Source organism: Erithacus rubecula (genome assembly GCF_903797595.1).
Source record: "Erithacus rubecula genome assembly, chromosome: 20".
Lineage (NCBI taxonomy): Eukaryota > Metazoa > Chordata > Aves > Passeriformes > Muscicapidae > Erithacus > Erithacus rubecula.
Genome location: NC_136672.1, coordinates 11,010,249 through 11,024,623, shown reverse-complemented (window position 1 = coordinate 11,024,623; position 14,375 = coordinate 11,010,249). Strand labels below are relative to the sequence as shown.

The window sequence follows — 14,375 nt, the reverse complement described above, 5'->3', positions numbered from 1 at the left end:
AAGTTTGTCTTCACTGTAATTAATATTTTTCAAGTTAGCAATGACTAATAATTTTATCAGGAATGTTTTCTCCTGGCCTGTGTTAACCAGGTTAAGCTGCTGCCTGTAACGCCAATTTGGGATTTCCAGCACACTCCCTTGTACTTAAATATGCAGTTTTTATTATCTTGGCCTAATCCTCATGAATTTGCATCAGGGTAATTTCATGTGCCTACAGCCTAAAATTAAAGCACCTAAAAGGAGGTGGTGGGGCTTTTTTAATATAAAATTAAGAAGCTTAGAGTCTGTGGATGTGGTTCAGAATAATTTGTGTTTGCACGATGTGTCCAACCCCAGAGTTATTGTGGCCATATCAGCGTGGGCTGGAGGTGATTGGGGTTGTGATTGATGGGGATGAGCTGCAGCCACTTCTCACAGTGCTGAGTTATCTCTGAGCTTATCACACACCAGGCTGGCTGTGCTGCTCCCTGTCTGCAGCTCCCCTGGGCTGGGGTGACCCTGGCACTGGGCTGGGGTGACCCTGGCACTGTTTTGGGGTAACCCTGGCACTGTTTTGGGGTGACCCTGCCACTGGGCTGGGGTGACCCTGCCACTGTTTTGGGGTGACCCTGGCACTGGGCTGGGGTGACCCTGGCACTGGGCTGGGGTGACCCTGGCACTGTTTTGGGGTGACCCTGGCACTGTTTTGGGGTGACCCTGGCACTGGGCTGGGGTGTTTAGTGTGGAATTGTGCAAACCCACAAGTGTTTGTGTGCAGCTCTGAATGTGCCTGTCCTTTGATGTGTCTCCAAAGCCAGTGTAAATGCAGGATCCTAAATCTTCCTTTGATGCAAGAAAAGAGCTGTGGTTTAGTCAGTTTTAAAATGAAATCACAGTGAATTGCAGGCTCGGGTTATTAATCACCGTTTTGGCTGAACCAAAGAACAAAGTATTTGTGTTTGTGAGTGAAGTCTGTGGTTTTTCACTAGAACAGCTTCCCCCTCAGCAGGCCTGGAATCAGGCCAGCCTGGCATCACATGGAGGCAGAGCCTGGGAGAGGTGTAGTAGTGGAGTTGGGGAAGGAAACTGGTGAGTGAAAACTGAAAATAAACCCTGCAGTGCCTCTGGGCCAGCCCTCCAGGGCTCCTGCCCTCCCTCCCTCCCTCCCTGCAGCAGTGGTTGGGAATGTGCTGATGGCCCAGGCTGCAAAACATCCTCCTGCAGCTTCCCAGAGCCTTCCCTCCATGGGTGAAATTAGGGATTCCCCCCCACCTGCCTGCTTAAACAGCAAGTCTTTATAAATGGACTTTGCTCCAAATCTGTGTTGAGATCTTGCTGAAGAGCCTCTGGGAATCCAAATGGGTTTTTATCAAAAGGATGCTTCCTCTCATCTCTGTGCTCTTTGATTTCTTTAGAAAGCTCTACAAGATAAGGGTTTGATTTGAAAAGTCTGGCTTCTCATTAGAGATGCTGAATGGGCTTTTCCTCCAAGTCTGTGGTTCTGTTTGTTTGTCATTATTTCACCAACACACCCAGCACAGAGCTCAGCCTGCATTTCCTCTGGATTCCTTTACAAACTGATGTCATGTTTCCTGCTTTCCCCTCTCCTGGTACCCAGGTGTGTCAGAGGGGTTCTACCAGCTGCAGGTGATGCTCAGTGATTCAATACTTGGGATAATTCAGTTTTTACTTTTTGGTTCCTGGAGGTGGGGTGGGGGTGTGGGAGCTGGGGGGTCTCTCTGTGACCCCCACAGTGCTTGGGGAGGCTGCACCAGCTCGAGGCTTCTCAGCTGCTGAAATTGGCTGATCCTACCTTGGATTTTCTTTTTTTTTTTTTTTTTTTTTTCCATGTTCCTGTTCGTTGCTTAGATGTTCCAATGTGTTCAGGAGATTTAAAAAGTAAAATATAATGGTGCTGCTTTGCTGTGTGCACCACATGTTCATCCTGGCTGGGAATTTTGACATATATGTGCCTGTTTTATGTGTCTGAGCCCCACTTTGTTCCAGACACTCTCAGGAACACGTTGCATCAAACTGGCAGCTGCCTCATATAAAGTGGAATATGGATTAATTCAATTTTATGCTCTTCACTTAAAAGAAAACTTAATCCAGGATTTTTAGTGTTCATCTTTAACAAGGCTTCAAGCATCTGAGAAGCATCTCTGGCTGGTTTTACCCTTTGCCTGTGAGGTATTTGCCCCAGTGTGGCTGAGCTGGGTGTTGACCCAGGATGGGTCCCTGGGCTGCTCTGGAACTGCCCACCTTGCCCTGGCAGCTGCTGGTGACATTCCTCCTGGCTTGCTGTCACTTACTTCTTTGGAAGGCTTCTTTTAGTTGAGTTTTTCCAATTTGGGCACCGTTCCAAAAACCCCTCTCTTGGAATAATTAGCTTGCTTTGATTCCTTTTAATTAAATCATGTGAAGTAGGCTGGCTGTGTGCATGGCAGAGTCTCAGGTTTTGGAAACTGGGATGCAGATCTGCTCCAAGTGGCAGCTGCACCCTGGGCTGCTCCTTGGAACCTGGATTAGGGAAAAGCATTGCTGAGGATGGGGAAAGCTGCAAATCAGAGTCTGGGATCCACCATGGACAGCCAGGGTGGGGAGGTGATGGGTTCTGCACTGGGACAACTGGGGTGGGACTGGCTCCTCCAGGAAGTCCCCCCAGCCCTGCTCTTGAGGCTCCAGGGCAGGAAACCTTCCAGTTCTGGGGCTTGTCCATGCTGCAGGTAGGGAATCCTGGAATTGGGTGGAGGGGACCTTACAGACCCTCAGTCCCAGCCCCTGTCACTGAGCCAGGGTGGCCTTGGACACTTGCAGGGATGGGGCAGCCACAGCTGCTCTGGGCAGCTCAGAGGCAACATTAAACCTCACACACTGCAGCTCTATTGCCTCTATTGTATTTATTTTACCCAACCTGAAACCTCACACACTGCAGCTCTATTGCCTCTATTGTATTTATTTTACCCAACCTGAAACCTCACACACTGCAGCTCTATTGCCTCTATTTTATTTATTTTACCCTCCACAGTAACTCACCACATGCAGTGCCTTGTGTGTGCCATTTGCATTTGGGATTCTTTGTCACCCAGAAGCTGTTTAAAAAAACCCAATCTCCAGCCAAATAAAGCTTTTATATCTCATTATAGATTCTGGGTAGGAGCATCCTTCTTCTGCAGGGAGGTGTAAAAGGCAGTTTCAGTATAAAATACTGAATGTTGGAGTAGTTTCTTCTGTGGATAAATTTGGAACACATTCAGTAAGGTATCTTAGGGATAAAAGGGGAGTGACTTCAGGATTTGTTCTGCTGAATGAGGAGAGGATGATGCTGTAGCCTGTGAGGAGCAGAGCTCTGGATGCCAGCAGAGACATTTGTCATACATTTTTCATAGACTCTGTGTCCTCTGTGCTGGGGGTTGGGGCTCTGGCATGGAATCACACACACACTGTGGCCTGAGTCTTGTGGAGTCTTTCTGCAACAAAGGCTGAGGGCTTGGGCTGCAGGAGAATCAAAGGGGAAGACTTGAATTTTTATGGCTTTGATGAGAAAATAGGTTTATCCTCATATTTTCTTCAAGGGAAAAAGTCCCTCTCCCTTGTGAAGGAGCAGGGGTGCTGCAGCAGTGCCAGTGCTGATGGCAGCCTGGCCTGGCTTCCAGAACTTTCCATTGCCACTGGGCTGAGCAGCATCAGCAGCTGCAGTGCCCTGTTCTGGCACCTCTGGCACTCTGCATTCCTCCCTTTTCACAGGAGCTGATCCTGAGTTTGCTGGACTCAGCACTGGGCTGGGAGGTGATGCTGAGCCAGTTCTGGTGGCTCAGGTGACAGCACAGCCCTTGGCACAGGGAGCTGCTGCAGCCCAGCTCCTCTGGAGAGGGGCCTGGGGCTCCTCCAGTGTCTCACTGTGTCCTGGCCCATTAAAAATCAAAGCAAAACCTGTAATTAGGTGAAGTTTCCAAGCAGAGCCATTGATTGAAGCTCAGTGTCCAGAGCACTGTGGGAATTTCTGCAGCCAGTGCATCCTGACATTCCAGTGGGGTGGGACTTGATGAATCCAGGGAAGGGATTTTCCCCTCCACAGACTCATGTTGGAGAGGTCACTGCTGTGCCCTGCCTGGCAGTGAGCACCTGGCTGGTTGATTTTTCCTTTGGTAGAGGCAAAACCCTTGTAATGATTTGGGAGGTGATTCTGTGGGGATGTCAGGGGATGGTTGGCACTGTCTCACTTCCCATTTCAGCATTAAACATGGGTAATGTCCCAGTAGAACCACTTGCTGCTGCCCCCAAACTGGTTTATTTTCCTGGTTTGGGTGCCAGAATTCCTCTCTATTGAAACCCTCCTGTTTCATGCAAATTTGTCAATACAGTGTTTTATCAGTCCTGAAGTTTCAACACTGAGAGGTGAAATGCCTTAAAACCTGACATCCTAAAGTGTCACAAATTACCAGGGACAAGGCTGGATAAACAGAACTGTGCCAATAAACAAGCCCAACTTTTAACTTTGCCTGTGTGAGCAGAATAATGAGAAGCTCCTGGGTCAGGCCACCCCTTGCTGCTTCTGACAGGAGCTTCTCAGTGAGGCAGGAGGGGATGGGGAGCTGCCAGTCCAGGGGAGCAGCTGCATCCCCAGCAGGGCTGGGCTGTCCTGCCTGGGAGTGCTCAGGAGCACAGGATCCTTCCAAGGAAATGCCTGTCCCAGGCTCCTGATGGGGGGCAGGAGGGCAGTGTGGGGCTCAGGGCCAGGAGCTGGCCAGTGGCTCATAAAAACAGGGAGAACAGCCCAAGGTCTGGGCTGTGCCTGTGGGACCAGCAGGAGCTGCTGAGGTTGAGCCCCACAGGCTGGGCTCTGTTACCTTCTGCACTCATCAGTGCTGGGAAACTCCTGCTGGGAGCTGGAGGGGAAGGAATAATGATGGGGGAAAGAAAAAGGCAGAAAAGGCACCACCTGGGCTGGGGTGTTACTCACCTACCTGGTTCTTGTCACATCTAAAACTCCCACCTGAGCCCTGAGCTGGCAGTAGGACTCAGCCTGTTATTCACAGGCTCCCCCTCCCTTCCATTCCCTCATCCTCTGTTTCTCCAGGCCCAAATGATCTGTTTGCAGTTTGGAAATTGAGATCTACAGACTTTAGTGTTGGAGTCTGAATCCACCTCCATTAACTGCAAGCTGTGTTTAATATTGATGCTCCAGGGACGTGAGGAGGGATGGAATCAGCCTGTTCTCCTGGGGAAAAAGGAAAAAAAAGAGCTGAAATTCCCCAGCACTCTGGTTTGGGTGGCTGCTGAAGCTGCCAGCACCAGGCTGGGATTTAAGGGGCACATTTTGGCAAATCAGTGTCTTCATCACTGCTGTGAGTGGAGAGAGGAGGAGGTGGGGGCTCTGTGGGAAGATGAATGCAGCCTCTTGGCTTTCCTGAGTGCTGAGGTTCCCAGGAAGGATGAGGGTGTCACATCACTGCTTCTTGCTTCATATTTTTCCTCCTTTTTCTTGCTTTTCTTGGGTGTTGCCATCATTAAATGCTTCCATTCATTGTTCCCTCTCCCCTGCTGGCTGGAGACTCTGCCTGTTAATTGAGCAGCACTGTGTCTGCTCTTCAGGCTTCTCAGAAAAACAATTTAAATCCTTCATCCTCTTTTACTGTGACATTTTAAGAGATTTGTGTTTGGCTGTCACAGAGAAAAACCTAAAAAGCCCAAACTTTGGCCTTGGTTTGGTTTATAAACAGGCTCCCAATGGCAGCTTTTGGAGAGGTGTGTTTGTCTTAAACTTGGGTCTTTATTTCACTACATCAGATTGAAGGTTTTTATTGTGAATCTGGGGTTTCAGTCTCTCTCTACAGCTCTGGAGAAGAGAGAAAGAGCCAGGCTTTTGTCTTCCAAAGGACAGCTGAAAGACTTTCTGTTATTATTTGGCCTTACTACAAAAAAATGCACTTTTGAGCCTGACAAACCTGCTCCTACCTGGGTGTCTTGGACTCAGCCAAGTTTAAAGGGGTTTGAGGCATTGGGGGTTTTGCCAGTTTGATTTTCCCTCCATCCTTCAATGTGCTCTGTGCTTGTAGGAACAGGGATGGGGTGTCCACAGCCACAGCTGGGGGAATGCATCAGCTTTGCCCAAGGCAAGGGGCAGTTGCCAAGGGCTCTCCATCACTTTTCCCCTCTTTGCCCAGCTGTGTGAATGTCAGATTCCTGGGCTTTTTGTGGCCTTTTGTCTCAAGAATAGTGAAGAATAGTGTCAACCTGTACAATTTTCTCTCTTGGAAATAGGGAATTTGTTCAGCTGGAGGTGTAGAGGGTCTGAATTGGAGGATTAAGTGAGGGGTTACTTTTGATACTGCCTAATGTTGAAACAGATTTCACCTTCCTAAGGCTTTTTGAATATTAATAATAGAAAAGTGAGTGAGCTGGGTATGAGCAGGGAGCTGTGCTAAGCTCCCTCTGACCTGTGCTATTGGTGTGTATGAGGGTCCCACACAGACCCACAGGCTTTGCTTATCCAGCCCCACTGCCAATGTTTTGTGTTTCCTCTTCCCAAAGTTCTACCCACACTGGGATTGATGCCTTGGGAGGCTGCCTGGAGCAGAGGCTGGGCAGAGTTTAGGAAATAAAGCAGGGATTTGTAAAACCCTTCAAAGATTCACCTGGGGCAGTGCAAGAGCCTGAGATGGACTCAGAGTCAGGAGTTTCATATTTTGATCAGTTTGGGTTTATTTCCACATTGGGGTTCATTGTCCAGTCCCAGCTCCAGGCTCTGCACTCCCACCCTCCCAGATTCTCTCCTCCATTTGCTGCTGGTTTCAGTGTTTGGGGCTGGAGCTGCAGCCTGTCCTTGGCTGTGGGTTGGGTGGGGATTGTTGTGTGTGCTGAGCTGGGAGAGCTTGTGTCCCTGTGTGTGAGCTCAGAGCTCTATCCTAGAGCAGGGCAGCGTGGGGAGTGTGCAAGCTGAGTGCAAGGCAGCAGAGGAGGCAGAGGCCGTGCTGAGTGTTGTCCTGCTGTCCCAGGCCAGGTACAAGCAGAGCCTGGACCCCACTGTGGACGAGGTGAAGAAGCTGTGCACGTCTCTGCGGCGCAACGCCAAGGAGGAGCGCGTGCTGTTCCACTACAACGGGCACGGCGTGCCCCGGCCCACCGTCAACGGGGAGATCTGGGTCTTCAACAAGGTGGGTGTGCCCTGCCAGCCTGCACTCACACCTGGGCTGGGCTGGGGGGAGCCTGGAACCTGCCCTGCCAGCCTGCACTGCCAGCCTGCACTGCCAGCCTGCACTCACACCTGGGCTGGGCTGGGGGGAGCCTGGAACCCTGCCCTGCCAGCCTGCACTCACACCTGGGCTGGGGAGCCTGGAACCCTGCCCTGCCAGCCTGCACTGCCAGCCTGCACTCACACCTGGGCTGGGGGGAGCCTGGAACCCTGCCAGGGACACCCCTGCACTCACACCTGGGCTGGGGGGAGCCTGGAACCCTGCCAGGGACACCCCTGCACTCACACCTGGGCTGGGGGAGCCTGGAACCCTGCCAGGGACACCCCTGCACTCACACCTGGGCTGGGGGAGCCTGGAACCCTGCCAGGGACACCCCTGCACTCACACCTGGGCTGGGGAGCCTGGAACCCTGCCCTGCCAGCCTGCCCTGCCAGCCTGCACTCACACCTGGGCTGGGCTGGGGAGCCTGGAACCCTGCCAGGGACACCCCTCCACTCACACCTGGGCTGGGGAGCCTGGAACCCTGCCCTGCCAGCCTGCATTCACACCTGGGCTGGGCTGGGGGAGCCTGGAACCCTGCCAGGGACACCCCTGCACTCACACCTGGGCTGGGGAGCCTGGAACCCTGCCCTGCCAGCCTGCACTGCCAGCCTGCACTCACACCTGGGCTGGGCTGGGGAGCCAGGAACCCAGACAGGGACACCCCTGCACTGCCAGTGCCACCCCTGCCCTGCCAGGGACAGCCCTGCCCTGCCAGCCTGCATTCACACCTGGGCTGGGCTGGGGGAGCCTGGATCCCAGACAGGGACACCCCCACCCTGCCAGGCACACCCCTACCCTGCCAAGAACACCCCTGCCAGTGCCAGTGCCACCCTTGCACTGCCAGTGTCACCCCTCCTTGCCAGTGCCACCCCTCCCTGCCAGTGCCACCCCTCCCTGCCAGTGCCACCCTTCCCCTGCCAGTGCCACCCCTCCCTGCCAGTGCCACCCCTCCCTGCCAGTGCCACCCTTCCCCTGCCAGTGCCACCCCTCCCTGCCAGTGCCACCTCCCACCTGGCCCTGGACACTGCCAGGGATCCAGGGCAGCCACAGCTTCTCTGGGCACCTGTGCCAGGGCCCCCCACCCTCAGCTGCAGCAATAAGCAGATGGGGCTCAGTTTCTTCATGAAGAGCCCATTCCTCACTTACACAGCTCATATTTATAGGAAATTGTAGAAGGGAGCCTGTTAAACTTAATTGGTCAGCAGTGCAGTGAAACTCAGTTTATTGGTTGCTAAGGGGTATTGCATATCTCTGTCAAATTTTCTCTTTCTAGACATGTTTACCTATTTTCTTCACTGTTCTTATGGGACTGATTCTTGTTTTTGCAGGTGTTACCAGAATAGATTATTGTGCTGACTTTCATTCTTATGATTCTTTCACATGGGAACTTACAAGTTAGTTCTCTTAGCTAGAGTAGCAGGGCCTAACCCATATTTTATAAGGCTTTTCTTTTATAATATCTGTACCTTTATGCAACACTCACTGGCAGGAGTTTCTTCCCAGTTTGTACCCTGATTTTCCCCTCTCTCAGTCTGAGCCCACTGTCCCATCCCTTTTCCAGGTTTGGGGTGAGTTCCCAGGTATTTGGTTCCCTGTTTTTTCCTTTGCCACACAGGCTGTCCCTGCCTTGTGGGGCATGAGGGGCTCCTCTCCAGTGCTGAAACCAGAAATTATCAGCACAGAGATGGAAGGGGAGTGTGGAAACTCAGAATTGTTCCTGCTCTGACTCACTGCCCAGTGTTCACACACCAAGAGAGCATCAAGGCAGTCCCTGGGAACTGGTTAATTTGGTGTTTTCTGGCCTTTTGCCACACGTTGAGGCTGCAATAACATTTTTCATGTATTTATTGGGAGTGCTGTTGTTAGTAAGGAGTAATGTTCTGGTTTAGCTGCTGTTCCACAGGGAGCAAATCTCAACGTGGCTTCACGAGGAGAAAAATCAACACGGCCCAACTTCAGATGTGTTTATTCTGATATTTTGAGGAGCTTCTCTGCAAATTATAAACATCTCTGAGTTACTCACCAGACAATTGGGGATGAAATCTGTCCAGGAGCAGTTTCCAGTTGAGCTGTAGTTTCCCAAAAAGAGGCACAGAGGGATGGTAGAGCAGTGCTGGAGCAGGGACTGACTTCTCCTCCATGCCCAACCCTGTGTCCTGCCCAGTGTGGCACCAGCATCAAAGCATCACCCTGAGCAGCTGCTCTGCAGAGCTCTGCTTTAACACCCCTTCTTGCTTCAAACCACCTCATTTACATATCATTAGCAAACTGGATGTTTTATGTGACCCCCACAGTAGAGTTGGAACATAAAATTCTTCTGGGTGGAAATACCACAGTATTAATCAGAGCTATAATCCCATCTTAGCTGGAGCAGGATGCCCTGGAAATAGCAAGGTAAAACAATGCCTGCCCATAAAATGTCCTTGATGAGATGTGTCAGGGCAGGATTTTGATGTGGAGCTTGCTGGGGTTGGAATGTGCCTCACGTGAGGGGTGACCTTAAGAGAGGCTGTGCCTCCTTCCTCCCTCCAGCTCTCTAAAACTTCAGCTTTTATCAACAGTTTTCCCTATTAATTTTCATGAAACATCCCAAACTGTTATATATGGGCAGAGCTGGCTGTGGAAGTGCCTTGCCCCTCCCTGCCTTATGTAACACATGGTTTATGATCCCTCCTGTCTTTATCGACGCTGATACGTGTCCTTGAAAATTGGATTTTTGTAAAAAGTTTACTGGTTTTATTACAGCTATTTTAAGTCTCTTGAATTTAAATGAGAATTATGATCCCATCCATCATCCTGCTGATGTTAATAGGAACATCACAGCTTTTCCTGAGGATTTTGGGCTGAGCTCAGGGTTGGAGGAACACCAGGTTGCCCTCTGCCTGCAGCTGAGATGGATCCTGCTGGCAGCCACTGGGTCTTTGGTGGTGACTCTTGGCAGGCAGGAATCTGTGGTTTGTATTTTTCAGCTCACTTGCTTCAGGATTGGCTCCTCAGAGCTGGTTTTAAATGGATTTTTTTGGATTTTTTATCCTCTTGCCTCCAGTTATTTGGGGGCGTTGGTTAAGATGGAAGACAAGGAACAAGATCCTTCTTATTTACAGAAAGGGAACTGTGGGCACTTCACTCTGTTGAAGGCAGCTTTGTTGGTTTTAATTTTAATGGGTAATTTGAAAAGTTGCACAGAAGCTAAAGCTGTAATAAAATTATGAAGCATCTCGTTAGGCTCAGGCAGGGTAGTGCTGATGGGCTGCAGGGGCTTAATTATCCATCCTGATTTATTGATGGGGTTTTCAGTTTAAGATGTTTGATGTTAAATTAGAGACAGCTGGTTTGCATCCTTTATCAGTGTTGCAGAAATTTGGGATAAAATTGGGCTATTAAATGCTGTTTGGAGTTGTTAGCACACATCAGAGCTCTAAATATCTGATACTGAAAACTCTTGGCAAAGTTTTGGCTTGTTTTTTTTTTTAGAGTTGGGTGTTTCAAATAACACCACAATAAAATCTGCTTGTTGCTCGTGTTGACTTGGGTTCACATCCCCATTATTGGTCGATACTGACTGAGATTTGCACCCATTAATTTGCTCAGCCCAGCTTTATTTTGGGCTTTTGTGGGTGTATTTTATGAGCTGATCCAGTTGTGTTGCTGGTGTTGGAGTGGTGCTTTTCTCCCCAGAACTACACCCAGTACATCCCCCTGTCCATCTACGACCTGCAGACCTGGATGGGGAGTCCTTCCATCTTCGTCTACGACTGCTCCAACGCCGGCCTCATCGTCAAGTCCTTCAAGCAGTTTGCACTGCAGAGAGAGCAGGAGCTGGAGGTGAGGCCCCTGCAGGGCTCTGCTCAGCACAAGGGGACTTGGAGCTTGCTTTGCTGTACACACAGAAAAATGTGTTTAAAACTGGTGGTGGAAAGCAAATTAATTTGCAAATAACTTCGCCGCTCTGATCTTTCGGGTTCAGTTTGCTATGCCATTAAACTTGGAATGATTTTTAATACAAGCACTAATTAAATGTTAATGTTAATAGAATCAATTTGGGCCCTAATGGTCTTTTTCTGCTGAGATGAATGCTGAGGTGAGCAAGACATCATTATTTTGGTTGCAAAACTCTGCTGTCTGGGGCTGGATTGCCATGCAGTTGTGGTTTTGTGCTGTTGAAGTGAATGTGAAAATGTGGAACAACAAAAACCTGATCCACACAGGGATTGTCCTGGTGGTTCCAGTTCTGCAGAGTGTGGAATGTGTTCCCAATGAAAAGCTGTCCTGGGTTGCAAATGGAATTAGTAATAAATGTGTTGAAGCAAATCTGAAATGCAGAGTGGAAGGGAAGGAGTTGGAATGTTCTGTGCAGCCTCCCCCCTGCTGCTCACAGGGAAAGGACATTCCTAAAGATTCACTTCTTGCACTTGCAGGACACTGGATTAGAACCCCTAAACTTCAAGGAAGGATTAGTAATTAATCAGGGAACTGAGTGTCACAAATAGAACCTCCAAACAGATGTTGTGTCCCTGCCTGTCAGTCCTTTCCCTTGGAATTCCAAAGGAAATCTGGAAAAGGAAAAGTTTTGGAGGTGCTTTAGTGGGGGCTCTTTGGCAGGTGGAAATTCCATGGTACTGAGGCAGACAGTCTGATAGCCTGGGATATGCAGATATGCATATGGAGCTTGTGCAGGAAAACCTCTGCAAAGAGGGATGAGCACAAGGGATCCAGTCTTTATTTCAGCAAACATCCCATTCCCATCCCATTCCCATCCCATTCCCATCCCATTCCCATCCCATTCCCATCCCATTCCCATCCCATTCCCATCCCATTCCCATCCCATTCCCATCCCATTCCCATTCCCATTCCCATTCCCATCCCATCCCATCCCATCCCATCCCATCCCATCCCATCCCATCCCATCCCATCCCATCCCATCCCATCCCATCCCATCCCATCCCATCCCATCCCATCCCATCCCATCCCATCCCATCCCATCCCATTCCCATCCCATTCCCATCCCATCCCATCCCATCCCATCCCATCCCATCCCATCCCATCCCATCCCATCCCATCCCATCCCATCCCATCCCATCCCATCCCATTCCCATCCCATCCCATCCCCTCTGGGACAGCCCTGCAGCACAGGTTAGCACTGCCATTCATTTGTTCTGGAAATGCTTCCAGGGTTATGTGTCAGCTTTTCCTTCTGCCTTGGCTTTCATGAGCTCCTGGTGCCTGAGTGAGGTTCCTGCTCGTGGGGAGAGGAAGGCAGAGCCTTGCAGCCAGAGACAGCAGAGTGCTCACACTCAGGAGGGCGTGCAGGGGAATTCATTTGGAAAATTATAAATTATCCAGTTCTTCAAATTCATGAAAAGGGAAGCAAAGCTGCAACTGGTGCTCCAGAGGGGCTGCCAGAGTGATCAGGATAATTGTTCCCCATTTCCCTGCAAGGAGATCAGAGGAATTTGTTCTTCCCTTAATCTGCCAGAGGGATTCTCACCTTCTGATTCCATATCTTGCCCTAATGAAAAAAAATGCAAAATGTTGGAAAGAAACTTTGGTGGCTGAAGTTTACTTTGTTTACCTGGTTCAGAAAGGTGCTGGGAAGATTATGTTTTCACTCCCTGAATTATTAGTATCCAAGTTCATGTTCTTAGTCAGAATCTTAAATAGGAGCATCAGTGTGTTTTTGGAAAACTGAAATGTTGGTTTGCAGGGCATTTTTACTTTCCAGACTGAGGTTTGGACTGCAGGGTATTTGCTCTGGCCTCTGCAGCTGAGTGCTGTCATTAGGTGTGAGTTAAAGCTGTGGCTGGTGCTGGACAGTCACCAGGAGCTCTGGCAGCTCCCCTGGTAATTCCTGACTCCCCTCTGGCAATTCCCTTGCTCTCCACAGGTGGCTGCCATCAACCCCAACCACCCCCTTGCCCAGATGCCTCTGCCCCCCTCCATGAAGAACTGCATCCAGCTGGCAGCCTGTGAGGCCAACGAGCTGCTGCCCATGATCCCAGACCTGCCTGCAGACCTGTTCACCTCCTGCCTCACCACCCCCATCAAGATTGCTCTGCGCTGGTGAGTGACACCCCCTGCCCTGCCCCTGCCCTGCCCCTGCCCCCCTGACCCTGCCCTGCCCTGCCCCTGCCCCTCTGCTCCTGCCCCTATCCCTGCCCTGCCTCACCACCCCCATCAAGATTGCTCTGCGCTGGTGAGTGACACCCCCTGCCCTGCTCCTGCCCCCCTGCCCCTCTGCCCCTGCCCCTCTGCTCCTGCCCCTGCCCTGCTCCTGCCCCTCTGCTCCTGCCCCTCTGCCCCTGCCCCTCTGCCCCTGCCCCCCTGCCCCTGTCCCTCTGCTCCTGCCCCTGCCCTGCTCCTGCCCCTCTGCCCCTATCCCTGCCCTGCCTCACCACCCCCATCAAGATCGCTCTGCGCTGGTGAGTGACACCCCCTGCCCTGCCCCTCTGCCTCTGCTCCTGCCCCCCTGCCCTGCCCCTCTGCCCCTGCCCCTGTCCTGCCCTGCCCCCTGTCCCCCTGGCCTGCCCTTCTGCCCCTGTTCCTGCCCCGACCTCCTACCCTGTCCCCCTGCCCTCCTGCCCTGCCCTGCCCCTCTGCCCCTGCTCCTGCCCCCCCTGCCCTGCTCCTGCTGCCTTGCTCCTGCCCTGCCCCTGTTCCTGCCCCTGCCCTGCCCTCCCCCTGCCCCTGTCCTGCCCCTGCCCTCCCCCTGCCCCTGTCCTGCCCCTGCCCTGCCCTGCCCCCCTGCCCTCCCCCTGTCCTGCCCCTGCCCTCCCCCTGTCCTGCCCCTGCCCCTCCTGGGGCTCAGGGAGCCCAGACTCTGCTCCTGACCCACAGCTCCCCTGCTCTGTTGAACAGCAGGCTTGGAGCTGGGCACTGGGGACAGCAGCTTATTAATGAGAACTAGAAAGGTGAAAATATTGCTGTGTTCTACTTATTGTGTTTTAGTTTCCAGCTCAATATCTAGGTTTGCTCAGATTAAGGGATTTGCTGTTCTGGGAATTAGATATCTGCTTCCTCAGAGAGCAGCAGTGGTACACAGTGCAATGCAACTTTCTGTAAACTGTCCTTTGCACAAATCACATTCCAAATATTGCAGTTGCTGTACATAATGCAGTAGCTTTAAACAGTGCTGGAGTGAGAGGAAGGGAGTGATAAACA

The 14,375-nt window shown here is 51.3% G+C and overlaps 1 protein-coding gene across 1 annotated transcript in view; it reads left to right on the top strand.

Moving 5' to 3' along the window:
* Window positions 1-14,375, top strand: part of RPTOR (regulatory associated protein of MTOR complex 1) — a gene marked incomplete at its 5' end in the record, with an annotated part of 102,646 nt that overhangs the window by 21,199 nt on the left and 67,072 nt on the right. The window contains 3 exon segments of the mRNA XM_079323682.1: window positions 6,978-7,136; window positions 10,896-11,042; window positions 13,102-13,277. Coding sequence (XP_079179808.1) covers window positions 6,978-7,136; window positions 10,896-11,042; window positions 13,102-13,277 — 482 coding nt within the window.